This window comes from Nansenia antarctica (genome assembly GCF_963989245.1).
Source record: "Nansenia antarctica genome assembly, chromosome: 9".
Taxonomy (NCBI): domain Eukaryota; kingdom Metazoa; phylum Chordata; class Actinopteri; order Argentiniformes; family Microstomatidae; genus Nansenia; species Nansenia antarctica.
The window spans coordinates 11,609,663-11,636,938 of NC_137679.1; the positions used below are offsets into that span (position 1 = coordinate 11,609,663).

The window sequence follows — 27,276 nt, forward strand, 5'->3', positions numbered from 1 at the left end:
CTCACTAACTCTGTGAATGTAGGTCTGCAACGCTGACTCATTTCAAATGTTGGATTAAGAGAGGCCAACTCTGGAATCAAACAGCGGGCATTGGCTACTGCAGAGTCATTTCCTCATGATATAACCTACAGCAGTTCCAAAGCAGTGGATGTCTATACAATGGGAACCATGGAGAAGTTTAACTACACAGATAAATCAGGAAAATTCTTCGAATATGTGGTCGAAGATAAGCTTTATGTGCAATACAAGCCACCCTCAAGGGACATTGTCCAACTACCCAAGACGATGATTTACCTGGGAATGGCTGTGGTGGTGGTGGTGGTTGCAGTTGCTTATGCTATTGTGGGCCACCTTATCAAGGACCTCGCCCTTGACATCGTAGGTAATTAACTTGTACAATAGCAGATGGTTTCAATTTCAAAAAGATACACAGGAAGGAGTCTCTCTCTCTCAGGAAAGAGTGCATTTGTTGGATAGAGGATTTCAATTGTTACTGTATATATGTTGATATATGTGTGGCCCATAACCTAATCGTTAGTTAGGTCATTTGTTCATTGATAAAAACAGAAATGCATTTTGATAAACTGATAGAACCCATGAGGGAGCCAGTGTGGACTACAGAAGCATAGACATTCATCTTTACACTCTTATCTCACCATCCACCTGTACCTCTCCACAGAGGCCTTGCTGGGCCCCGTCGAAGAGACCGTCCAGAAGGATGGTGACCTAAAGGGAGCCAGCCTGCTGGACACGCCCGCTGCCGTCCCCCACACCCACCCAAACGCCTTTCACGTCTGGGACCAGGACGATATCATGATACCCCTGAGCACTGACTACAGCCCCCAGGCCAGCCCTATGGCCGCTGTCATCCCTTACATCCCTTACTTCTTTCCTACTACCATCGCTGTCAACAGTCCGTCATACAATCAGCCCAGCCCCAGAGAGACCGAGGCTTGGGTCCATTTGGACACGTACGCACACACACATGGACACACGCACACACACACAAACACAACACACATAAACACGACGCACACATACACAACACACATATTATGCACAGTTGGTGCTGTAGTTATTTAGTTATGTTCATGACTTGTTTTACCTAAACACATTCCATAGTAGCATTACTGAGGAGAAAAGCACAGCCTACTCTCTTTCTGAGATTCATCTTATAGAAAGCCCTGGGGAAATAATTGTGTATTCACCAGGTGAAACTAAAGTAAAACATGACAGACAACCCCTTTTTGACACTTTTTGTAATTCACACCAATAGAAAGGGTCACAGATATCGGTCAAGCCTGACAATCGTGGACTGTCTTTGGTTGGAGAAAGACATTTACCTTAGTGAATCTAGTAATCAGTAATCTACTCAATTTATCAATTTAGCCATCAAAACAATCACAAACATGGATTGACTAGATTGACATGGATTGAAAAAGGCGGACCATAAACAGGAAGTAGATTTACACTGCTCAGCTTGCCCATCAAAGAAACCACAAGCAATCAGAGAAGAAGAGATCAAGCAATTGACTGACCCAAGAGGATGTTCCTGAACAGGGAGTTGGCAGGGGGCTTATACGGCCATGTTTCATCCTTCTTTCAAGCTTGACAGGCGGCTAAGACTGATTGGCAGTTGTTATTTTAGCATGGTGGTGCAGAGTCACGAAGGAGAATATCAATGGCCTTCACCTGTGAACTTCCTATTGGATTTGTACCAAGTCATCATCATCATCATCATCATCATCATCATCCTCACTCTGACACCAGCCCAGTGATGTCCTTGAGTAAGAGTCACTGAACAGCCAATGAGCACAGAGACAGTCATATATTTGTATCTTTGACCACAATGATAGTAGAATATATTTTGTGGAGATGAGCATTTAATCAAAGGGTTAAATGCTGAGGGTATAGTATGTTGTATTGTGCTTGTACCAAAAGCCTGCTGGAGCATTACCACAAATTGAGTTTGGGATTGAATGTACAGGAGAAGGTAATAAGTGCATGTGTGTTTCAATATACACTTATGTGAATATGGTGTGAGATTAAAAAAAGAAACAATCCTATCTGCTCTATTGTGTTTGCTAATTCAGGCCTCCCCTGATATACAGATGCTGTAACTTCACACCAGCTGACAGGGCACATTCCACCCTGTGGGTGTAACATTAAGATAGATGGTATGTAAGCTGACTGAACTTTGAGAGCTTGCCAGCAGACAGTCCATAGACCGTTATGTCTCCAAGCTTAAATGCAACTATTAAACTCCTTGTCCTTGAAAGATGCTGTATGACCCTTAGCTCTCTACCTTTTTGCCCTTGCCATGTCCGTAACCACACATGCCAGCCAGGTGTGACCAACTCTGACTGAATCAAGCGTGCTAGTCCTGGGCTCAATCAAAAGCTTACTCTCCAGGAAAGGAGTTGACCATCCCTGATATAAAGCTATTTTTCTAATCACATATTCTCCACTTCAGAGAGAGAGAGAAAGAGAGAGAGAGAGAGAGTGCACATAGATACATACACACTGACCCCTGTCCTGTGTCTGTGTGTGTGTGTGTGTGTGTGTGTGTGTGTGTGTGTGTGTGTGTATGTGTGTGTGCGTGCGTGCGTGTGTGTGTGGGTGTTCCTCAGAGCGGCCCATGGGATGATCTCCATGCTGAAAATGCTAAAACTGCCATCCCCCTTTCCATCTCTTAATGAACGTGGTATTACTGCTATTTAAACATTTAGTTTTGCGCATATTGAGTAAAATACTGTGGGCGAGGGGGCACGCACACATGCAATGACATTTTTACCACATTTAAGTCACTGACACTGAAGTCACTGACGCTGTGGGGATGCTAAAGTTGTCCCCATATGATAAAATCCACCATCCCCCCTGATTTTCTTTTACAACTTGAGTACTGCATACAAGGGTAGGTAGAAGGCTAGATGACCATAGGTAGACCATATTGTGGATATGGTACTATTTATTAGTAGTAATATGAATAATAATAAAATAGTTATCTTCTCTTTTTAGTAGTAGTATTGTTATTGTTATTATTATTATTATTATTATTATTACTAGTTCAAGGATTTAAGCAGAGGAGTATGTTTGAAGTTTGACAAAGAGTAGAGATCATGAGTGAGAGACAGAGACGGTGATGAGATTGAACCAGTAACGGTAGCAACGGTACTGTTCAAGTGTGTAGTTGTGCACCATGTCCGTATACTGGAAAATGTGGTATGCTAATGAGCAGCAGAGGTCAGTAGTGTCCAAGTACAAAAGGCACCATCAAGAGGGCACAACAGCGGCTATACACCCTGAGATGCCTCAGGAAAGAACACAACAAGCAGGAGATACTGGTGGCCTTCTACCACGGCGCAGTGGAGAGCATCCTCACCTACGGCATCTGCAACTGGTTCTACAGCTGCACAACAGCGGAGAGAAATGCGCTACAGAGAGTCGTGAGAACAGCACAGAAGATCACCGGCGCCCCCCTCCCCTCTCTGGAAGAGCTGTACAACACACGCTGTCTCAGGAAGGCCTCCAAGATCTCCAGGGACCCGACCCACCCTGGGCACGTACACTTTATCAGGCTGCCCTCGAAAAGGAGGTACAGGACCCCGGCCGCTAAGACAAACAGACTGAAGAACTGCTTCTACCACAGGGCCGTCAAGGCCCTGAACACAGCAAAGACCTAAGTTCTGGGCCCAGGACAGTCTGGACGGATTGTATGGCAGCTAGTGCTGAGGCACAAACATGTACATTTCAAGCCTGCAAACTGTGACACTTTAAATAACGTGAAAAAATACTATTGTGCAATATGACAACCCTAGTTGACTATCTGTGCAGTATAGTACAGTGGATTGTGTACATAGCCTTTATTTATGTAAACCAGCTCCTTACCTTCTTGTGATTTTATTCTTTTTCTAAAAGTTTTTTTTTTTTTTCCTTTCCTAACACAAGGGGAGCCACCCCTCCTAAATTTCGTTGTTTGGTACCTGTACTGTAGCAATGACAATAAAGTCCATTCATTCATTCATTCATTCATTCAAGTAAAGACAGACTGTGGACATATCTTGACTTTGTTATGTGTCAGTAAGTGTATCAAGCACAAAGAATGCTACCAAAGCATAGATTCTACATTATCGTCAGGCTACATATACCACAGGTCTTTCCCAGAGATCTCCCCCACTGTCATCAATACCTCACTGATGTCTTCCAGGAACCAATGGCAGCAAGCTACCATGCAAGTGCGCCGGCACACTCATTGGGAGCAATTTGGGGTTCAGTGTCTTGCCCAAGGACACCTCAACAAGTGGGCAGCCGGGGATCAAACCGCCAAACTACCAACCTTACAATCATTAGATGCCATGTCTTAGGCTTTTGAATTGTATGTGCTGTACAGTAAGAGCTGATTATGTCTGTGTACCTGCATATTTGATTTTGTGTTTGTTTATACTGTATATATCGTGTTTTATAATGTGTTACATGCTATGTCTTTTATACAGCTGCAAAGAAAATTGACCAAGACTGGTAGAATAATGTTTTCTGAATCTGAATCTAGCATTTCCCCCGAGGAAGATACTTAATTTCCATGAAAACAAAAAACACTAGATACAGTCCTGCGATTTATCTCTATATTTAGATATTCACTCTATCGTACAGTAGCTACAGTATAGTATTCAATCATGACACCGGAAATATAGGCTAGTCATACTTTTGTGACAAAGGCACTCTTTTTTTATTAACGAAAACATTAAGCTGAGAGAGAGAGAGAGACAAGCCTCTGAAGGTGAATAGCAGAGATAAACTTTCGTCAGTCCCCCTGTGCCTGTATAGTAGTGAAAGGGTACATTGGGAGTGGGGTCTCCAGTACAGAGGGTAGGATGGGTTTTTCATTGAGCCAAACAAACACACACACACACACACACACACACACACACACACACACACACAGGCACTGACACAAGCCTTGCTCCTGACTTAAGGGAGAGCAGTACTGTGAAGGAGTGGGATATCTACACAGCACCGGCTAATCAGGACCAGGTGTGGGCCTTCTTGGGGTGGGGGGGGGGTCATAGGGGGGTCATAGGCTACTATAGGATTGTGCTCTATCCTCCAGTACAGAGGCTAATCAGTCACTACTCATGTGGCTGAATCAAGCACTTGTTGCAGCTTGGCGCTGAGCTTAGTGTAGCTCTCCAGGACCTCCGACAGGGTCTTAATGAGGCCTGACAGGGCCTCCAGGACCTTCGACAGCCCCGCCAGCGTAGCCTTTCGTGTGGCTGAATCAAGCCCTTGTTGCAGCTCGGCTCTGAGCTTAGTGTAGCTCTCCTGGACCTCCGGCAGGGCCTTGTTGAGGACTGACAGGGCCTCCAGGACCTCCGCCTTTCGTGTGGCTAAATCAAGCCCTTGTTGCAGCACGGCGCTGAGCTTAGTCAAGCTCTCCAGGACCTTCAACAGCTCCGCCAGCGTAGCCCCCATGGCGTGACTGTTGCCCTCGTAGGTGCTGTACATGTGGTCCTTCATCTGCTGGAGAATCTCACACACCTCCTGAGAGACAGGAGAGCACAGCACATGATGAAACATGATATTTTTTTCAACTAAGTTTGAACATTTATTTACATCTTTCGGGAATAAAAGTCTGAACATTTTGATTGGTTGCACTGACTTGTTCCCACTTTCACCAGCTACTGTCACATTATACACTTTTAAGGATGAAGTGAGATCCCCAGGGACAGGATAGCACACATAAGACATACACACCTTTTCTTTTTTTTCTGAGTGGGGCAGTCCCACCCATATTTTTAATTTCATTGGATAGAGACAGTGAAGTAAGGGGAAGAGGGCATGTCAGCAGGGCATGGGCCAGATTCTAACCCATACCGACATGGGCATATGTGTGCACTGTAGACCGTGGTGCTAGACCACTGGACCACCCCAGGCCACTAATATAGACTTTTAAGGATTTCACTCATCTGAGGGATAGGATAGCACACATAAAACATAATGTACACTTTTAAAGATCACACTCACCTGAGAGACAGGATACAGCACATAATATAATAAGACATGACACTTACACTTTTAAGGACAGTTCCCCCCCCCCCCCCCCCCTGAGAATGTAACCTAACCAGAAACACCTCCTGTTCCTATATGGGTATAGCTTGTATAGTTAGTACACTATACACAGTACTAAAATATATGTTTATCAAGTTTCTTGAAGCACATTTTGAAAGTTAACTGTTAAATATGTGGTCATGTTAAGGAGTGATGTTGGCAAAGAAAGCAGTGGTCATTCCATACTGGATTAAATGTCTGGATACCTTCTTTGACATTTTCTGGTACGTCATGGGGCTGTCGTATGGTTTTCCAACCAGGTCTTCGACCTTTCTGCCAATGTCCTTTATCCTTGATCTAGAGCAAACACACAGTCCTACTCCGTCAGTCTGCGACATTAGCGGACACTCTTTATGTAAGCCTATGACTTTCAACCTATGGTGAACAATTATAGAGTTGAGATAAGTGTCTTCAGTTTTTAGACTGACGTCCATGTAGCCGCACAGCGCACACCCATATCCTAAACGTTATATAGAAGGGAAGAGTAGGCAAACACATGTATTTTCTGTTTTCTACCTACTCTACCTTATCTGTTGGTCTGGAGTCTCATCCATGCTCATTAATGAGGATGTCTCACTCATTGATGAGTCAGTGCCTAGCCCCTCACCTGGATCCACCTGGGAACAGAGGATAGAGGATAGAAACCACACATGCAGTGAAGCACTCAGGTCAGGTCCAACAGAAAAGATGATGTTCACTACACACATGAATATGCTGGAAAATGTGATGAATGTTTAGAGGGGTGTACAGGCTACCAGTAGCCTACCTGAGGAGGTTCGAGTCTGGGTTTAGGAGTTGACTGTGAGGTGGAGGGAAGTTTGTCAAATGAAAAATCATCCATTTGAAGATGGGACAGGTCGCTCTCTGTACCTATTAGAAAAATAAATGGTCATGTAGATTCCCCCTATGCATTAGCCATGCATTGAACTCACAGTTCAGGTCTGGTGATCGTCAGGGCGGCGGTGTTTCATTACTTTCGGTAGTGAGAGGGGGAAATGTGTCTGGCTAGCTACTAGCTACTAAGCTAAAGTCGACTTTCACAACGCAAAAAAGACGAAGCACAGCCTGTCCTCATACATCAGACAAGCTTACACATGAACATTTATTCATTCATATGTTCGTTTGGTACTGACAGCTCGATAGCTCTACCTCTAGCTAGCCTTCGACAGATTGCGAGCCACAGCTCATGAAAGAAACAATACCTCGTCGCTCGTCAATGCTATGAGGTTTATAGAAAAACTTCTGAGTATAATGTCATTAAAACATACTTACGCTTCTGCGAAATAAACTGACGGTTTATATAACCTTTTATACAACTTCTAGCTCCGGTACTCTTGTTTTTTTTATGGGACGAAGGCTTTCCACAACGAAGGCTGCGTTCGTAAATTCGCTCTGAGAGCGCCGGAGCGCACACTGGGTTCAACGTCACAAAGGGACCAAGTAATTTGATTGGACAAGAAGCTCTCCATGAATGCTGATCAGATTTCCAGAGCGTTTTTACGAACGCACCCGAATGCTTTTTCATTTCCCCGGGAAATCTCTCACGCGGTGCCTAATCATTCATATCGATCATTCATAGATTATTGCTTTAGCCCCAGCCTGGTATAGACTAGACTGAGTGTATTGTCATGTCATATCATGCTAGTAAAGACTTTTTTTTTTTGTGTGTGTGTGTGTGGACGGGAGCAATTAATTAGTTAGATCCAGAGTGTATTTATTTGGATTGAATGACTGATTCAAGGATAACATCAATCTGGAATGTTTAGGAAATCTGTTCCATCATATTAGAATCAAGGACCCCAATTGAAATAAGCCAGTGGCTTTCTTGGGTTTTTAATCCTTTTAGTTGACCTTGTATGTAATATGTACTTTCATGTACCTACTTCTGCAAATCTTCTAATAAAGTTTTCAATCAATCAATCAATTAGATAATCGATCTACTAATAACAATCAGGGCAGAGAATCACAGATCACACACCTCGCGCGCGCGCGCGCGTGTGTGTGTGTGTGTGTGTGTGTGTGTGTCCGTGGCGTCATGTCGTGTTACGTCGTTTTCTTTCGGCAATTTCCGCCGATTCTCCTTCCTGTGACTAGATCGAAAGCATAAAGAGAACTGGGGACGCCATTTCTAAACACTTTGAATACATTTCGGTTGAAATGAGAATCCGATAGTTCGATTCGATGTGTTTTCGATTTTAGTGCAAGATCAGTTTGAGCTCTACACCCACCAGAAGGGTGCAATATTTCCGACGATTCCTCGGTCAAGTTCGGCCTAAATCGTTCGATCGTGGGAAAAAATGGACGAGACGGACTCGGCAACGAAGGCGCTGGGGTTGGATGATGAGACGTCCATAAGCGCTCATGTCTGCCCGGTGGAGGAGGAGGTGGAGGAGGAGGAGGAGGAGGAGGGGGTGTATTCGGTGGGTTCGGATACAGAATCGGAGGCCGAAGTCACCACGATGACAGTAATGGGAGAAGCGGGGAACATCGACATGGGAGCCGAGCCCTCGCCGAATCCTGACGATGCCGAGACAGCATTCGCAGGCAGGTTTTGGGCTCTGCAGACCGGCAGCAGTGTGGTTAGCAACAGCAACAGCAATAGTTATGGAAGCATAGCTGACTTAATTCAAATGCTAATGCAATATGAGATTGCAATTGCATGTTCCACTTTTGCATGCATTCTTTCAGACAATATTCAAATTCAAATGCAATTCTAATGATTTGCATTTTCATTTTCATGTACCCGATGTGCACATTCGGTAAATAGTAGATCCTCTTCTTCTTTTTAATCTCGAGTAAATGTCATGTTTGCATGATAGCTGCTAGCTAAGCAGTGCTGAGACAAACTAGGTTACTTCTACCATCCCTGGCCATTCACGTTCACAACCATACACTGCTCATCATCGAGCTGGAAATAAACAGACTTAATCATACCAATACAAGGTGCAACTATGTGACATTCAAAACAGGAGATATTATTATATATACGGAGAAATCTGTGGTTAGCTAAAATGGGCTATAGGCGAAATTAGTCTAATTTCTAGTCGATGCAATATCGTGACGTTAGAATTATAAGGTTCTATCTCCATTTTTGTCAAAATTGATTTTTATTTTTTATTTTTTTTACATAATCTGATCCATTAGGTGTTTATTAATGCCTGTGTGGTGTTATTTTTTAAAATGTTGAAATTTTTGAGTTAGTAATTCATAAAATACAAAGGTTCCATCTCACAAAACATAATGGAATGTAAACACTTTTACGCTCAATATCTCTGAACTACCCTAAACGGAGATAGAACCTTATCATTCTGAGCTCACGATATATTCGTTTAGCAAGATCGGGGTGTTTGATCACCTTCGCCAAACTGAACAATACATAAGAGAGGTCACTAGATAGTTGAAGTTATATTGGAGTTACAACGACTTGTAAAATGTCTCCCAGAAGTCACGACAGTCACTGTGGCTGAGGTCCAGGCAGTAGAGGACCATGTCTTCACCACCACCGTGGCCACCTCAGCCTCCATCCCAGAACACGTCCTTGTAAGTTTGGGATGCTCTCTCACCTGGCCATTTCTCTGTTTTGTTGACAGTAGTTGTACTGTAGTGCCTATTCCAGTCTATTTGTCGCCTTGTTACCATTTACCCATTCAATAGTCATAATGATCTTCTATCATTAACATGGAATGAAAATACAGACATATAGTAGGCTATTAGTTACCCATTAAGATGATTCTCACCCAATAATACTGCACTGTCTCTATATTTCTCCTCTCATCCATCACATTGCAGACGGGCAGGACCACCTTGCAGATCGGTGACAGTCTCAATACCCAGAAAGCCACTCTGATAGTGGTTCACACTGACGGGAGCATAGTGGACGCTACAGGGCTGAAGAATGCTGCCATGTCGTCAGGTATGTCAAAGGCAGTGACAGGTTGTGTATTTTACACCTATGCCTTCAGTGATTGCTCTCACAATTAAACCGCTTTCGAATAACCTCACCATGACACTCAGGGCTACAGGCTATTGTCATTGGACATAACCACCCCATATTTGACAGTATGAAAGTTAACGCTGGGGTCATCAAACCGAACAGAAATGTCACCCATGGTTTCGGTACTTAATTCCCCAAAAGACTTACAACATAAACAGAAATGATTTCTAACAATTTAACAACACTGTACAAACATGCATAACACTTGCTAGGACATTTAACAGTTAATAACTTAACTCTCTCATAACTCTGACACAATGCAGGGCTCGACATTAAGGCTTGTCCGCTTGTCCGGGACAAGTACATTTTATGTTCGGACAAGTGGACTTCCTCCTGCACTTGTCCGACGGACAAGTCAAAACAAAGAGAAAAATGAATAAATCAATATGTATTAATATCTGCAAAAAAATAATTCCTCCCTCAGTTGTCCGATCGGAAAAGTAATAAATGTTTAACAAGCTATGCCGCACCTCATTCTCGCTGCCTATGAGGCGGCGTAGCTTGTATCAGAAACTAATGCTATTGCGTGCGCGTGACCGTGACCGTTATTAACTTCACTGCCCACAAAAGTGCCAACCTTCTTGACAGCGAAGTTGGCTTGTGGAAATGTTAACTCCGTAGTGAAAGAAACTGACACGTTACTCAAGCCAGCAGCACGATGTTCCTTCAAGCACCTAAAACTGTCCAGGTCCCAGGAAAAGCGGGGAAACACTCAGTCATCGGACGAAACACCAGCACTATTGCCGGTGTTCTGCCAATGTATGCTGCCTTGCCAATGTAGCTGCCTTGTCAATGTATGCTGCCTTGTCAATGTATGCTGCCTTGTCAATGTATGCTGCCTTGTCATTGTAGCTGCCTTGTCAATGTATGCTGCCTTGTCAATGTATGCTGCCTTGCCAATGTATGCTGCCTTGTCAATGTATGCTGCCTTGTCAATGTAGCTGCCTTGTCAATGTAGCTGCCTTGCCAATGTCTGCTGCCTTGCCAATGTATGCTGCCTTGCCAATGTAGCTGCTTTGTCAATGTATGCTGCCTTGTCAATGTAGCTGCCTTGTCAATGTAGTTGCCTTGTCATTGTACACTGCCTTGTCAATGTAGCTGCCTTGTCAATGTAGCTGCCTTGTCAATGTATGCTGCCTTACCAATGTATGCTGCCTTGTCAATGTAGCTGCCTTGTCAATGTATGCTGCCATGTCAATGTAGCTGCCTTGTCAATGTAGCTGCCTTGCCAATGTATGCTGCCTTGTCAATGTAGCTGCCATGTCAATGTAGCTGCCTTGTCAATGTAGCTGCCTTCAAGGCAGTGCCTTGCCAATGTATGCTGCCTTGTCAATGTAGCTGCCTTGTCAATGTAGCTGCCTTGTCAATGTAGCTGCCTTGTCAATGTATGCTGCCATGTCAATGTAGCTGCCTTGTCAATGTAGCTGCCTTGTCGATGTAGCTGCCATGTCAATGTAGCTGCCTTGTCAATGTATGCTGCCTTGTCAATGTAGCTGCCTTGTCGATGTAGCTGCCTTGTCAATGTATGCTGCCATGTCAATGTAGCTGCCTTGTCAATGTATGCTGCCGTGTCAATGTAGCTGCCTTGTCAATGTATGCTGCCATGTCAATGTAGCTGCCTTGTCAATGTATGCTGCCTTGTCAATGTAGCTGCCTTGTCAATGTATGCTGCCATGTCAATGTAGCTGCCTTGTTAATGTACGCTGCCATGTCAATGTATGCTGCCTTGTCAATGTAGCTGCCTTGCCAACATTGTACTAACTGTACACATCTGTACAGTATGTTTGCAAATACACTACTTTTCATACACTGTCTGAAAGCTTAGAAACATACGGTACATTATTATTACTCTGATATTGTGACAGACAGGTATTTTGGGAGATTCAAGCTGAATGTCTCTATCGGCTTTACTTTTTAATCCATTGTGATACTTGGCAAAGACTGATAAAGAATGTGATTAAGAAAGAATGTTTTAAGCTACACAGCCTTTTAAATACAGTTTACAGTAACCTTACAGTGACCTTTCTCAGTCATCTGTCTCATTGAACATTTACATTTACATTTTTGGCATTTAGCAGACGCCTTATTCCAAAGCGACTTACAATAAATACATTTGACTAAACAAGTGAATCATCAATCCACCAGTCGTAGCAGGAAGAGTAATCCAGCTCAGGCCAGGGGCCATTGGCAGTCTCTGTGATAGAAGGAAAACCCTTCTTCTAAACCTAGTTTTAAAAATAAATAAATAAAAATAAATAATAATATATATTTATACAGACACTGGAGAAACAGAAACAGTACAAGGGGGCAATAGACGTTTTAGGGGACACAGTAAAGGGGAAAAAGCGGGTGTCTTCAGGAGACGCAGTGCTGGGAGGCAGTTAAGGTGTAACCTTAATGTGATTATGTCTTCCTCTCAGGTCCCCAGACCCCCTCCACCCCAATGTCCCCTGGAGAGGACAAAGAGGGCTCCAAGTACAACTGGGACCCGTCGGTGTACCACAACGAGCTGCCAGTACGCTGCAGGAACACCAGTGGCATTCTGTACAAGAACAGACTGGGCTCAGGTAGGCAGGCCAGCCACTAGGGGGAGCCCTTGCTTTGAAGATCAGGAGGGCTTTTCCTCCGCTACCATCCGCTGACCTGGATCTACGGTGCTGCTGGTCAGCCTTTATTACAGAATCAGCAGTAGCAGGATAACTGTTTAAATCGAATCTATGGCTAACAGAAAATAAGCCTTATTTCCCAGATGATATATTGGTGTATTGTTTTTGTCAACGTGAATATACTTAGTATATAGTCTGAATACTCTTGCTACTCTTACTTTTAAAGAAACATATAGTCTTTTGCACAAAAATCAGCACTTTAATGATCGCTGCTGTATTCTCTGACGCCTCTCTGTCCACCAACAGGGGGCAAGGGCCGCTGCATCAAGCACAACAGGCAGTGGTACACGCCCACTGAGTTTGAGGGCATGTCGGGCAGGGCGAGCAGCAAGGACTGGAAGAGAAGCATCCGCTATGCAGGGCGGCCCTTACAGTGCCTCATACAGGTGAGGGAGTGGATCTCTGTCAGCTGGGACAGCGGCATCATACCCTGTACAGAAAGTCTCTGTGTGAAGTTAATGGGGAACAACTGCAACTTTGGGAAATTTGTCTGTGCCTTAACACTAGAGCAGCCGTGCCTACTATAAGAGCCGCCTCGAGGGTCAAATGACCATATTCTTTACAATGGGAAGCTGCTACTTACACACAACGACCACTACTTGGCCGCCTTGTAAATTAGCCTGCTTCCTACACTAGCTTTATACTAGCTTATCCTGATGTGATTTAGAAAATTTAAGGATACTGGGTGGTAGAACACACATGTCTAGGAAAAGTCATGAAAGGAGGGTCCTGAAATTTGATCGAGTGCAAAGATATATCACTTTCTTTTACTCACAGGGGGCAAATTACCCCTCATGGCTGATTAAGTGTTAACCTCTCTGACCCAGGGAGAATGGAGCTAGGGTGGAAACGGAAGCGACCTCACAAGGTCACACTGCCCCTCTCTCACTGCAGAGCTACATAGAACTATATAGAGTACAGGACATGTGACTATGTTCAGGAATCCCAATTCATCCTGAGATATAGAATATGCATTTTATGACATCATATTGGGTCGTGGGGTCGTGGGGTTCACAATTTTACATTCTCTGAGCTCTCTGCCAAGCAAAGTAGCCTGTTGGCTTACTAGGTGTGTATGCAGTCATGCCATGCTTGTCACAGCAGCACACGCACAAGGGAACTCCTCATACATCATTCAGAACATACTGAACACACGCAGCTAGCGCTTTATTTTAGGATGATGTTGTAGTGACGGCTAGCAACTGTGACGCCAGCAGTTTTCCAAATACATCTGACTTCCGCAGAACCAACAAAAACAGAATCAGAATGTCTTTTATTACATCTTACTGTAGAAAAGGGGTGTCAAATTCAAACTTACTGTGAGGGCCAGGCTATAGTACAATGATTATCATTTAGAAGAAGAAATATAAATAGGCTAGTGGTATTAATAACTGTATTAAATAAAAAGATATTGCATGGATGCAAAGATATTATCAAATAACCATCACATATTATCCTTTTTCCATGTTTGTGGGTAATTCCTACCTGATTAATAAAGCTAAATAGTCATTATCAAGTGCTGAACAATGTTTTTGTATAAAATGATATGGGTCTTTCTTACCAGCAAAACCGTTTAATAAAGCCAAATAGTATTTGTGCTGAACATAATGCTCATGCTTAGTTTTAAAATGCCTCCGAAGGTTATACTCTTTGAAAACTGCCAATAACTCTTGACATACGAGACACATTGGCTTTTGTTTGAATTCACAAAATAACAATAATTTTCCCAATCTTTCTTGAAATTGTCTATTCATTGTTCACTTTTCTTTTTTGGGCCATTGTTTATGCTACTTTTGGAAAGGTAGATAGCTTTTACGTTGGTTGTATGATAGCCTAGGTAGGTAGTCTATTTGGCCTTTATTAATTATTGGATAAAAGCGTGAGAGTAGTGTACGGTAGCACCTCCTGCGTTTAAATTTTGTATCGTTACGGACGTAAATTTAAACACCAGGGCACGGGCCACATTAAATTGATTGTCAGAATTTCTTGGCGGCCTGGATTAAAAGTCTCTGACCCTCGGACCCTGATATTGCTGTACAAGTACAGAACAGTACAATTATTTGTCTTTAGATCCTCAACATTGACATTACAGAATTCAGATACAATTACTACTTTACGTTACAACAATAATAAGTAACGTAAAGTAGTAAGTAAAATAATTAACCCTACATTGATCAAGTAATAAAGTGATGGTTTTACATCACATACATTTGACAAAACATACCGTTACCTAGCTAAGCTGGGTGATTGATTACTTCAGCATGTCACTGTTTCTCCATTGACCGCAGCTGGCCAAGGACACAGCTGATGGCAGATAGGATGGCAGAATTCATTCTTTAGCCTTTGGGGTTGCTTGGATCCCCAAATGTCCTGTAGAATTTATTTTTGACAATACAACTGTTTTCAGGAGCGGATCCTGAACCCACACGCTGCCTCCTGCACATGTGCTGCCTGCTGTGACGACCTGGCCCTGGTGAGTTGACTCCACAGTGGGGAGCGTCATGTCGTGATGTTAGAATTATACGGTTCTATCTCAATTTTTGGTCAAAATTGAGTTTTTTACATAATCTGATCCATTAGGTGTTTATTAATGCCTGTGTGCTGTTATTTTTTAAAATGTTGACATTTTTGAGTTAGTAATTAATAAAATACAAAGGTTCCATCTCACAAAACATAATGGAATGTAAAAACTTTGACGCTCAATATCTCTGAACTACCCTAAACGGAGATAGAACCTTATAATTCTAAGCTCACGATGTGTCATGTACAGTGTGTGTGTCATGTACAGTGTGTGTCATGTACAGTGTGTGTGTCATGTACAGTGTGTCATGTACAGTGTGTGTCATGTACAGTGTGTGTGTCATGTACAGTGTGTGTCATGTACAGTGTGTGTCATGTACAGTGTGTGTGTCATGTACAGTGTGTGTGTCATGTACAGTGTGTGTGTCATGAACAGTGTGTCATGTACAGTGTGTGTGTCATGAACAGTGTGTCATGTACAGTGTGTGTCATGTACAGTGTGTGTGTCATGTACAGTGTGTGTGTCATGTACAGCGTCTGTGTCACAGACAAATTCTGAAACCTTGAGGGATGTGAATTGGTTACTGTGGATTGTGTGACTGCAGACCACTTTTAACATCCCAAGATATATAAACCAAGCACATTTCAATGACAGATTTCTGAAGTTTCTCTTCAGTTGGTGTAAGTCATTGTTTATGTTTGTCATTGCTTATTATTGTAAAAATGTAATTCATGTATGCAGAAACAGCCAGTGTCAGAAAGTGACAATAACTAGAGGCCTGGTTGTGAAATTGTCAATCTCTCTCCCTCCCTCTATTCATGCTCCCTCTGTTCATTGTTTTTTCAGTGCAAGGATGGGGCGTCTTTCGCCGGGGAGAACATGAATATGGTAATTATAATTTAGGACTTACAACCAAAAACAGACAACTCTCAGACAACTCTGAGCCAATCATATTTTCTTTGCCAAGTTGCCAAGAAAACCAATTATGTTTTTCTTTCCGCAAATTAATGTAGGTCTCTGGGGTCCCCAAAACAAGTTTTTGGTTGAAAATACCACTCATATTTTAATCTAGAGGCAGTCCAGCATGCCTCTATACCCCTCTGTTCCAGTCCTTTTATCAACAGGCTGTTTTTGTGTCTGTCGCTTGAAATCCAAATTAGCTTCTTCGCCCCACTCCTGAGGTTAGTTAGCTAACGTCCTGTAGTTCTCAAGAAGAGAGGCCGGAGGAACGCCACTTTCTTTCCAGACACTGTCTGGACGAGACAGCTAACGGTACCTAGCTAGCTAACCCAGTTTACTAATCATTAGTAAACTGGGTTAGCTAGCTAGGTACCATTAAATGGTACCTAGCTAGCTAACCCAGTTTACTAACGGTACCTAGCTAGCTAACCCAGTTTACTAATGGTACCTAGCTAGCTAACCCAGTTTACTAACGGTACCTAGCTAGCTAACCCAGTTTACTAATGGTACCTAGCTAGCTAACCCAGTTTACTAATGGTACCTAGCTAGCTAACCCAGTTTACTAACGGTACCTAGCTAGCTAACCCAGTTTACTAACGGTACCTAGCTAGCTAACCCAGTTTACTAATGGTACCTAGCTAGCTAACCCAGTTTACTAATGGTACCTAGCTAGCTAACCCAGTTTACTAACGGTACCTAGCTAGCCAAACCAGTTTACTAACAGTACCTAGCTAGCTAACCCAGTTTACTAATGGTACCTAGCTAGCTAACCCAGTTTACTAACGGTACCTAGCTAGCTAACCCAGTTTACTAACGGTACCTAGCTAGCTAACCCAGTTTACTAATGGTACCTAGCTAGCTAACCCAGTTTACTAATGGTACCTAGCTAGCTAACCCAGTTTACTAACGGTACCTAGCTAGCTAACCCAGTTTACTCGTACTGCCTATTTGTAAGAGCAGAACAAAGGAAACAAACAAAGGACCAAACAGAGCTAACTAGGTAGCGATGGGCAGCTCTTCATCGATAGACATATAATATACATCTACAATAAATACATTAAACATTCAAACACTCCCCCGGGATACCATTAATTCAGAAAAAAACACGTTTGATATTCATTCAGCACCAGTGGAGGCTGGTGACTTCCAGAATTGAGGAGGCCAAATTTTTTTCCGCTTGCTCGCTTCACTCGCGATGGAATGTTCCCTGTTCTTCTTATCTGTCTTTGTTAAAAATTATTAATTTGTGTTTGGCGGTACTGAAGGGATTGGGACACTCTCAGGATGGTGGATGAAGCAGCTTTTATTGCCTGCACAATGGGTCATCAAATAAACAAAACAATTGGCATGAATCTCTGGTCCGCCTGCAGCAGCTATTGTCCCTTCTGCTCAGGCTCACAACATTCACCACAACATACTACATACAATCAATGACATGTCAAAAGCACTCAAACACTATGTCAATCAGACACACAACATACAATTCAGAACAATACTTCATCCATTTCTAATATTTATCCTGCAGAACAGCACTCATACGCGTGTGGCGGAAAAAGGTACTACACGGAGGCCAGGCCTCCTGTTCCCACCCATTTTCAGTGATTTGGCCAATCACATATTGCCATGAAAAAAATTGCATTACATTGACTTCTATGAGAAACCACTTTCCGACAGGAGGCCTGGCCTCCGTGTAGTACCTTTTTCCGCCACACACGTGTATGAGTGCTGTTCTGCAGGATAAATATTAGAAATGGATGAAGTATTGTTCTGAATTGTATGTTGTGTGTCTGATAAAAAATATAATTATTGCTTTTTTAAATCTCTCTCTCTTCTCTCAAATTATTGGGGAGGCCAGGCCTCCTCCACCTCTATGGAGGAGCCTCCACTGTTCAGCACTCACCGTTGTCATTTCTTTCTCGTAGCAACCTTGTAGCCTATAAGTGACGCTACGTGTAATTATACACTGAACTGTTTACTAGACCTCAGCTAATACATTGTTGAGCACTTCCCTTGACGAGTCAACTTTAGAACGGCCACTATTGCGAAACAATCCTCCGGTAGTAAATGGTAAATGGTAAATGGACTGCACTTACAGTATATCTCAAAAGTGAGTACACCCTTTAGATTTTTGCAAATATTCTGTCATATCCTTTCAGGGGATAACACTATCTTAATGAAACTTAAAGTAGTCAGTGTGCTGCTTGAATAACAGTATAGATTTATTGTCCATTGAAAATTACTCAGTACACAGCTGTTAATGTCTAAACAGCTGGCAACAAAAGTGAGTACACCCCATAGTGAACATGTCTAAATTGTGCCCAAAGTGTCAATATTTTGTGTGACCACCATTGTTATCTAGCACTGCTTTAACCCTCCTGGGCATGGAATTCACCAGAGCTGTACAGGTTGCTTCTGGAATCTTCTTCCACTCCTCCATGACGACATCACGGAGCCCACGGATGTTGGACACCTTGCACTCCTCCACCTTCCTCTTGAGGATGCCCCACATGTGCTCAATTGGGTTTAGGTCTGGAGACATACTTGGCCAGTCCATCACCTTAAACTTCAGCTTCTTCATCAAGGCCGTTGTCATCTTGGAGGTGTGTTTAGGGTCATTATCATGTTGGAAAACTGCCCTACGGCCCAGTTTCCGAAGAGAGGGGATCATGTTCTGCTGCAGGATGTCACAGTATATATTGGAATTCATGTGTCCCTCAATGAAATGCAGCTCCCCAGAGTGCCGGCAGCACTCATGCAGCCCCAGACCATGATGCTGCCACCACCATGCTTGACTGTAGGCAAAACACATTTGTCTTGGTACTCCTCACCAGGGTGCCGCCACACACGCCGGACACCATCTGACCCAAATAGGTTTATTTTGGTCTCATCAGACCACAGGACATGGTTCCAGTACCTCATGTTCTTGGATTCATTGTCTTCAGCAAACTGTTTGCGGGCTTTCTTATGCATCGGTTTCAGAAGAGGCTTCTGTCTGGGGCGACGGCCATACAAACCGATTTGATGCAGTGTGCGGCGTATGGTCTGGGCACTGACAGGCTGACATCCCACTTCTGCAACCTCTGCAGCAATGCTGGAAGCACTCGCACGTCTATTTTTGGAAACCAACCTCTGGATATGACGCTGAGCACGTGGACTCAACTTATTTGGTCGACCCTGGCGAGGCCTGTTCCGAGTGGAACCTGTCCTGGAAAACCGCTGTATGATCTTAGCCACTGTGCTGCAACTCATTTTCAGGGTGTTGGCAATCTTCTTATAGCCAAGGCCATCTTTGTGAAGCGCAATAATCCTTTTTTTCAGCCGCTCAGAGAGTTCCTTGCCATGAGGTGCCATGTTGTCCAGCATTCAGAGAGAATTGTGCCCAAAACACCAAATTTAACAGCCCTGCTTATCATTTACACCTGAATCCTTGTAACACTAACGAGTCACATGACACCAGGGCGGGAAAACAACATAATTGGGCACAATTAGGACATGTTCACTATGGGTGTACTCACTTTTGTTGCCAGCTGTTTAGACATTAACAGCTGTGTACTGAGTAATTTTCAAAGGACAATAAATCTATACTGTTATTCAAGCAGCACACTGACTACTTTAAGTTATATCAAAGTTTCAGTAGGATAGTGTTATCCCCTGAAAGGATATAACAGAATATTTGCAAAAATCTAAAGGGTGTACTCACTTTTGAGATATACTGTATATAGCGCCTTTTTTGCTGCTCCAAAGCTGCTCCAAAGTGCTTTACAACGGCCTCTCATTCACCCATTCACACACACATTCACACACCAATGGCGGCAAGCTGCCATGCAAGGCGCTGGCCCGCTCACTGGGAGCAATTTGGGGTTCAGTGTCTTGCCCAAGGACACTTCGACATGTGGCCAACCGGGGCTTGAACCGCCGATCTGCCAACCTTACGATCATTAGACGGCGGCTGTACCTCCTGCGCCACAGCCGCCCACGTCCCTAGTATTTGAAAAGGTGTCTCTTATTTTTTCCCCTCTGCAAATGTTCCTCAACAACCGTTGTGCCGCTCTCCTGTCCTGTCCAGACCGGCCCTGTGAGACTGTTTGTGCCTTACAAGAGACGCAAGAAGGACAACGAGCAACCAACCACCCCCGAGAAGAAAGACGCCCCACCCCCTAAGAACATCACCCTGGCACCAGGGGCTACATGTGAGTTACCCCCCGCCCCTCCCCCCCCCCCCCCCCGGCTCCAGATGTCCCAGCCGCCGCAGGGCTGTCCCTCATTGTGATGCTCTGCCTGGGCCTGGAGAGAGGTGTCCTTCACCTGTAGTTCACATCCCGCCTGGAACACCACCACCACCACCGCACCCTTGAGTAAGGCACTTAGCCTGGAACACCACCACCACCTTGAGTAAGGCACTTAGCCTGGAACACCACCACCGCACCCTTGAGTAAGGCACTTAGCCCTAAATGACTCCAGGGAAACTGGCCCTGTAATCCCTGTAATCTCTATATTAAATCGCTTTGGATCAAAAGCGTCTGTTAAACGGTAAATTCCATGAATTATTTATTTATTTAATTAATTAAGAAATTAATTAAATGCATGAGTAAACGCAAGTCGTTTTTGATAATGCAATCCTGATCCACCTTATTCAAGAACCCTGTGGGATTTACTGCATATGGAACCTTATCTTTTTTTATATCGGGTCGTGTGCAAAGTCTCTCTGCCTAAAGTTCCTTTTGAATGACCTTTGACATTTTGAATGACTTACCGTCGACAATCATTTAGTTTCTAAGCACCTTAGTAGTTGAGGAGATTGTGAGGCATTGACCTTTATTGTTTTTACCCTACTTGTCCCCTCCCACGCAGAATAACTTAAAAATAGTGTTAGTGTAGGGTTGACATTCAGACAAATAGATTTGACTGAGTGATCCAGATTCTTAAATTCTGTTAAAAAAGGCAAGGATACTGTGGGAAAAAGCTCAAAAACACACTGCCGTTCATTTACATTTAGTTATTTTTGGATTATAATCATAGACGCTATAGATATGCTGTTGATGTCCATTGAGAATCAGTCAACATGTTGTCTTGTGTTTGTGTTCCACACCAGTCACCGTGTCACCGTCGGGCCAGATCACCACGTCCGGGACTCTGACCTTCGACAGGACGTCTACGGGCGACGCCACGGCCATCATCTCAGAGGGCACGGCGCCGGGCGACGTCTTCACCAGCACAGCAGGTAGCTACAGTAGGTCACCTCTAAACAACCTCCCATCCTCAATCACTAGATCACTTTCTTCATTGACCTCACTACTCTTATTGATGTGTTCTGTTCACTAGTGGTGACGCCTGGTAAGGCAAGGCAGGTTTATTTGTATAGCACATTTCATACAACAGGGGCAATGGACCTATCGCTAAGCCACGCCCCCTTTGAAAACTCGGACAAACAAACAACGCTTCACTGACCGTGACTGACTGACTGACTGTGACTGAATGACTTGTGTCCGTGTCTGGTATTTTGTCTTGGAAGTAGAGCAGTTTGAGTGTTGGAGGGGAGTTATTGTTTTGGATCTGAAAGAAACATTTAAAGGCTAGATTATTTGTGATTCTAAAAAGTCAGGGCGTGAGTTTGCCATGGATCTTATAGGCTCTATTACAGTCTTGCTACTGGTTCAATGATGTCCTTTGAGGTCAGGGACCAAATTGGGAGAATCAGAAAGACAAATGACAGTGTCATCGGCGTATAGTAGACAATTAGATTATTTGCACACATTGGAAGGGATAGGGGACCGAAGATGCTGCCCACTTGGGACCTGTGTGATTGATATGAGGAGAGCATCGTTACCACAGAGGAGGAAAGTTGAAATGAGTTTGTTCAGCAGAATCTGATGGTTCACTGTTTCATATCCTTAACTTGGTTTAAGCACTTTGTTAAACAAATGTAATTTCTAAAATAAAATAAAAATCTTCAATATTCATCGTCCTATCAGAGATGAGGGATGCCCTGGTCGATGTCTGTCTGCCTAACACACATGACGTGGGTTCCATTCCTCTCCTTTCGGTTCTAACGAGATCCTGGGGGACAGCTCCTCAGTAAGTCAGGAATTCCCAACGTGCTCTTTTCCTCCCATCCCTCCATCCCTCCCTCCCTGTCCTATCGATAATTCCCTATTTGCTTGCATGCCAATGTTTTCTGCCGTTGCTCTTTACAGCAGCCCTCACAGATTCCTGTAGTACTATATAATAATAATAATAATAATAATAATAATAATAATAATAATAATACATATATAGCGCTCTTCTAGACACTCAAAGACGCTTTACAAACTGAAACGATTGAGTAGTAATAATAAAAAGAAACTAAAATAAAAATAAAATAAAGTATAGGGGCCTAATTAAAGTAGTGCTGGGGACACATGGGAAGGGGAGGGGGAGAGGGTTAACTGGTGAAGGTGAGCTTGAAGAGGTGGGTTTTGGGGGCCTGTTTAAATGTTGGGAGGGTGTTGGCCTGTCTGATGTGGTTGGGGAGGGCGTTCCAGAGGGACGGGGCCTTTTCAGCCGCAGCCCCGTCACCCCAGGTCCGGAGCCTGGTCCGATATACTTCATGAGTGGTGTACACTGACTACTAGCTCCCTCTCTCTTCAGTCGAGCACACCCACCCACGATTATGGTCGCTTCTAAATAGTTAGTCTTTTTTGACAGGTTGTTTATTCGACAAATTACACTATTTCGAAAAGGTTCCGTTATCATTTTCATAGCAGTAGCGACAGCGTCTGTGAGGTGCCTGTCCTCCTTCCTGTTTGCCAACAACAGCCGAGACGTAGCACATAGCTTCGGGTAGCGACTTAACACAGATTCTCAATCTAGCCCAGCAAACATTTTGCTTTGACCCAGAACATTTGTCTGTGACCCAGTTCTCAAATATCGTCCTTTCCTCGTCTTTCCTTCATGGCCACGGGCTCTAAATAGGTTCCCAGAACTTCCCACCACAGTTGTCCCCCCCCTCCCTACAGAGCAATTTCCTTCAAATAATTGACCATGAAGGCAAAAAAGGAAAGACGACAGATAAAGGTGGCGCAGTACCCCTTGTGGGTAAAGCGTGGTCCCGGTGCCCCTCCTCTCGTACCTGTGCGCTCTTCAGATGTCATCATCGCAGTGTGCAGTTGTCTCGGTCGCTGGGGATGACGGTCGTCAAGCAGGAGGAACCACCTCTGTTACCTTCCGTCCTCATTTAGAGTGTTGCTCTGACGCCCTGTCATACCGCCCCTCTTCTCTCTCAGGCACGCACTCTCCCTGACCCGCCTGGAAGCGTTCGCACAATTATACTTCCAGGAAAGACGGATGGCTGGTTATTCTGGGAGTCACTTAGTGCAGGGAGTCCCCCTCTGCGCTGGCACCATTACATACATGGTTGATACATCGTACAAGTGGAGTTCTAGACTGATGGTCCACTAAGGTTGGGCGGTATCCAATTTGACACTATTAAACCTTCCACAAATGTTGCTGCAGTATACGGTATTACAGCAGGATTAAACAAACAAAAAAAATCACATTTTAGGACCTTTGAGGGCCCCGCCAATTTCAAATGCTGAATTTCTATAGTCGCTGCTATACCATGATTGATTCTGAGATGGCCATGTAAATGTATTTAAAGTGTATAAAGTATTTCCATGTCTGGCTGTCACCTCTTTAACACTGATAACCAAGTAATAACTAAGTAATGAGTACCTTAGTAGGAACACAAAGTGGAATCAAGGCTACAATCAATAATGGGCTAGTGCTAGGTTCGTGTGGGAGCTGTGTGAAGGGTAACGAGGAGACGGAGACCAAAAGTAAGTTTACCGGTATATTAGGAAAAGATATTGCAACATACAAACATGACACATAACACAACATAAACATAGAAACAAAAAGAAAGAGAATAGTTCAACTGGGTTAGTTGGTTCCTACTACTAGTAGTGGTTCAGGGTCAAGTGCACCTTTAACCTTAGGTTCTAACCAAAGTCAAAGTCAAGTCAAGTCAGGGAATGTTCCAGGTGCAGGCTTGAGGCCTGCTAAGTGGGCTCTTGGGAATGAGCTTCCAAATCCTTCAAAGATTCATATTCCGGGCGTGGCTCGCCATCCAATTAGAGTCAGTCAATTAGGCAATTCAAAGTGTTCAATGAAAGGGGTTCAATGAAGGGATTCAATGGAAGGGTTCCATGAAAGGGTTCCAAGAAGCCTGACCTGTTTGGATAAACAGGCAGAAACAAATATGAGAATTTGATACGTCAAATGATCATATGACACGGTTCCAATATTTCTCCATTTAGATAATGGTCAAAGCTCACCAATGCAGAAAGCAGCAGGTTTCCTCACACACACAACAGCAACAAACAGGTCATCCACTGAGCAGCATAGCAGCTGGGGGAAACTGGTGGGGACAGCATGGCTTCAGTTAGCATGGCTGAGTTAGCATTGAGCCAAACATTTCCTCCAAATGAATCCAACTGCTGAGATTGATGTTTGCTCACCTAGTATCTGAATGTGAAGAACATTAATTCCTTGGGTCCAAGTTCAGTTTCCAGTTGGTTTTCAGGAGTCAAGATCCAGGATGAAATGTTCTGTGTCAGTGGTGAAAACCCACACAGAGTCAACCCCTCATCTCACCAGGGTTACATCTTCTTCATGCAAATCTTACACACAGCCTCATCAAGATTTGCTGGCTCTCTTGTCATTCGGTCATAAACTGAAATGCTGCCAAATTGCAGCAGATGCATTTTTTGGGGGAGACCAACTCGCTTGCGCTCGCCATCTGTTTGTCTAGTTCTTCCTTCTGAGGAGAAGCTGTCACGTAACACGCGATTATGGTCGCTTCTAAATAGTTATTATTATTATTTTTGACCAAAAAAGTTTGGCTGTATCAAGCTGAATCACTCTCCTTCTTACCGGTTGTTATTGGCTGATACTCTTTGGCAAGTGCCTTGAGTTCTCCCCTGGCCAACCAGCAGAGTGCTGCTACTCTCCTCCTTGTACCTGAGTGTGTTTTCAAGTGAACAGTAAGGAAGTTTATGCCGTTCTTCCTCCAGACAGTGGAAGGTTTTGACCTTTTCTTCCCCCAGCTGAACGACAGATAGTGCCACTCCAGGGAACTGTTTCGCTCCGCTTTTCGAGTAGAGATCGCAGCCTGCACTTGTCCCGAGAACTCTCTCTCTCTCTATTCTTCATTTTTTTTCTCTCTCTCTCTCTCTCTCTCTCTCTCTCTCTCTCTCTCTCCCTTCTCCTCCTTCACTCCCTCTCACTCTCCTGTCGACCTTCCCCCCAGTGAGTTGTCATTTAAAGTGTATGAATCACACACGTAGAGAGAGTGTGATGAATAATTCAATATTCAATTACGACCAGACCAGATTTGTGTATTCTGTTTAATGGCAAGCCTTTTTTCCAGACATAATATAGACTACTACTGTAAATGATATGGCGGATAGACGCGACCAAAATGACTGATGGGAAACATTTTAACTTCTTTCTTTGTTGAGCGTTCAGTATTGCCAAAACACAAACTTCTTGTCCGTCAAAACAGTGTAACTCATTGCCTCTCTGTTCTCAGAGACACTGCACGCAATCAGTCTGTTTGGAAATTAGGGGTGGGCATCGACGATCGACCAAATGTTTTATTTTGGGATCGACCAAGATCCTTATCGATCAATTATCGATCGTCGATGCCCACCCCTATTGGAAATACTGTATCGTGTTCTGTCTGGAGCCATGCTGTCTCTCTCTCTCTCTCTCTCTCTCTCTCTCTCTCTCTCTCTCTCTCTCTCTCTCTCTCTCTCTCTCTCTCTCTCTCTCTCTCTGTCGAAAAGTGGGTCATGTCACCCCATGGGGGCTCAGTGATGCTGGAAAACCCCTGGTACTGTGTACCAGTCCACATTCAGTAGGCCAGTGTTTAAAAGGTTCATCACACTTTACTTTCAATTCAGCAGACTGTTTATTAATTTCTTGGCTTTGAGTAAAGCGACATTCCACACGTCTATCTGTGCAATATCCGTAGCTTTGTAGCGAGGACAGCACAGCAGCATCACATCGATGGGAGAGAGAGCCTAGGGTACAGATATGCAGCTAATAGGCTTGGGCGGTTATCAAGTTAATCACAATAATAGGCTGTGATTAATCACAAGTTTAAAAGACTAGCATTTATTTGTATTTTTGGGGGGAGATAAAACAAAAACAGGGAGTCCCTGCTACGAGTTTTCGTCAATGACTAAAACTAGACTAAAATGTTTGGAGTTTTCGACGACCAAAACTAAGAAGGATAAAAATGACTAAATGTGACTAAAACTGTCACATGGGCATTCTTATTTTAAGAATAAATAAAAAAAAAGCTGCCAAATGAACACTGTGAATATAGTAGTCCTAACCTGCCACGCACAAACTGCTCTCATCATGACTCTCATTTCACTCTAATCTGTGGACAAATAATGCTAGTAAATAAAGCAATGTTAATTCATTACATCCACACAAATCAAAGAATCACTCGTGTAAATCATCAAAGCTTTGTAGCGTGTAATGTGGGTTAATTGGATTTTTTTCAAAAACTGGAACATTGATTAATGCTTGGCAACAATACTGGCTCTCGGTTCCAAATGAATCAAATGAACACCACAACATGGGCCTCGAGAGGCAACACGCCTGATAATAATAATAATAATAATAATAATAATAATAACTTCATTTGTATAGCGCTTTTCCTGCAAACGTTGCAGCTCAAAGTGCTTTAATCATTATATAATCTTAATTTAATTATTTTGTAATTTAAAAAGGATGGGTTTTTATAATCTTAATTAAGGCTTATTTTGGAAAACAAAACCTTTCTGTTGCTGCATTTGGCACAGAGCACTAGGCGTGATTGTAACGGTATAGGCTACCTCACACAAACTACCCTCCTCTCATTCTCCCATTCATCACCACTCAAAACCGGCGCCCAACTAACCCAAATCTGGGCTATCAAATAAAGCAAAGCAAAGTATATTCATGAATCCACACAAGTTAAAGACACACAGAAGAAAGCA

At 43.5% G+C, this 27,276-nt stretch overlaps 1 protein-coding gene across 1 annotated transcript in view; it reads left to right on the plus strand.

Annotated features, from left to right (window-relative positions):
* Positions 1-8,402: 8,402 nt before the first annotated feature.
* Positions 8,403-27,276, plus strand: part of deaf1 (DEAF1 transcription factor) — a gene marked incomplete at its 5' end in the record, with an annotated part of 28,384 nt that continues 9,510 nt past the window's right edge. The window contains 9 exons of the mRNA XM_080539872.1: positions 8,403-8,649; positions 9,548-9,645; positions 9,895-10,018; positions 12,520-12,666; positions 13,012-13,151; positions 15,173-15,238; positions 16,133-16,174; positions 20,313-20,436; positions 21,339-21,467. Of these exons, the coding sequence (XP_080395998.1) occupies positions 8,403-8,649; positions 9,548-9,645; positions 9,895-10,018; positions 12,520-12,666; positions 13,012-13,151; positions 15,173-15,238; positions 16,133-16,174; positions 20,313-20,436; positions 21,339-21,467 (1,117 nt within the window). The remainder of the gene's footprint in view (positions 8,650-9,547; positions 9,646-9,894; positions 10,019-12,519; positions 12,667-13,011; positions 13,152-15,172; positions 15,239-16,132; positions 16,175-20,312; positions 20,437-21,338; positions 21,468-27,276) is intronic.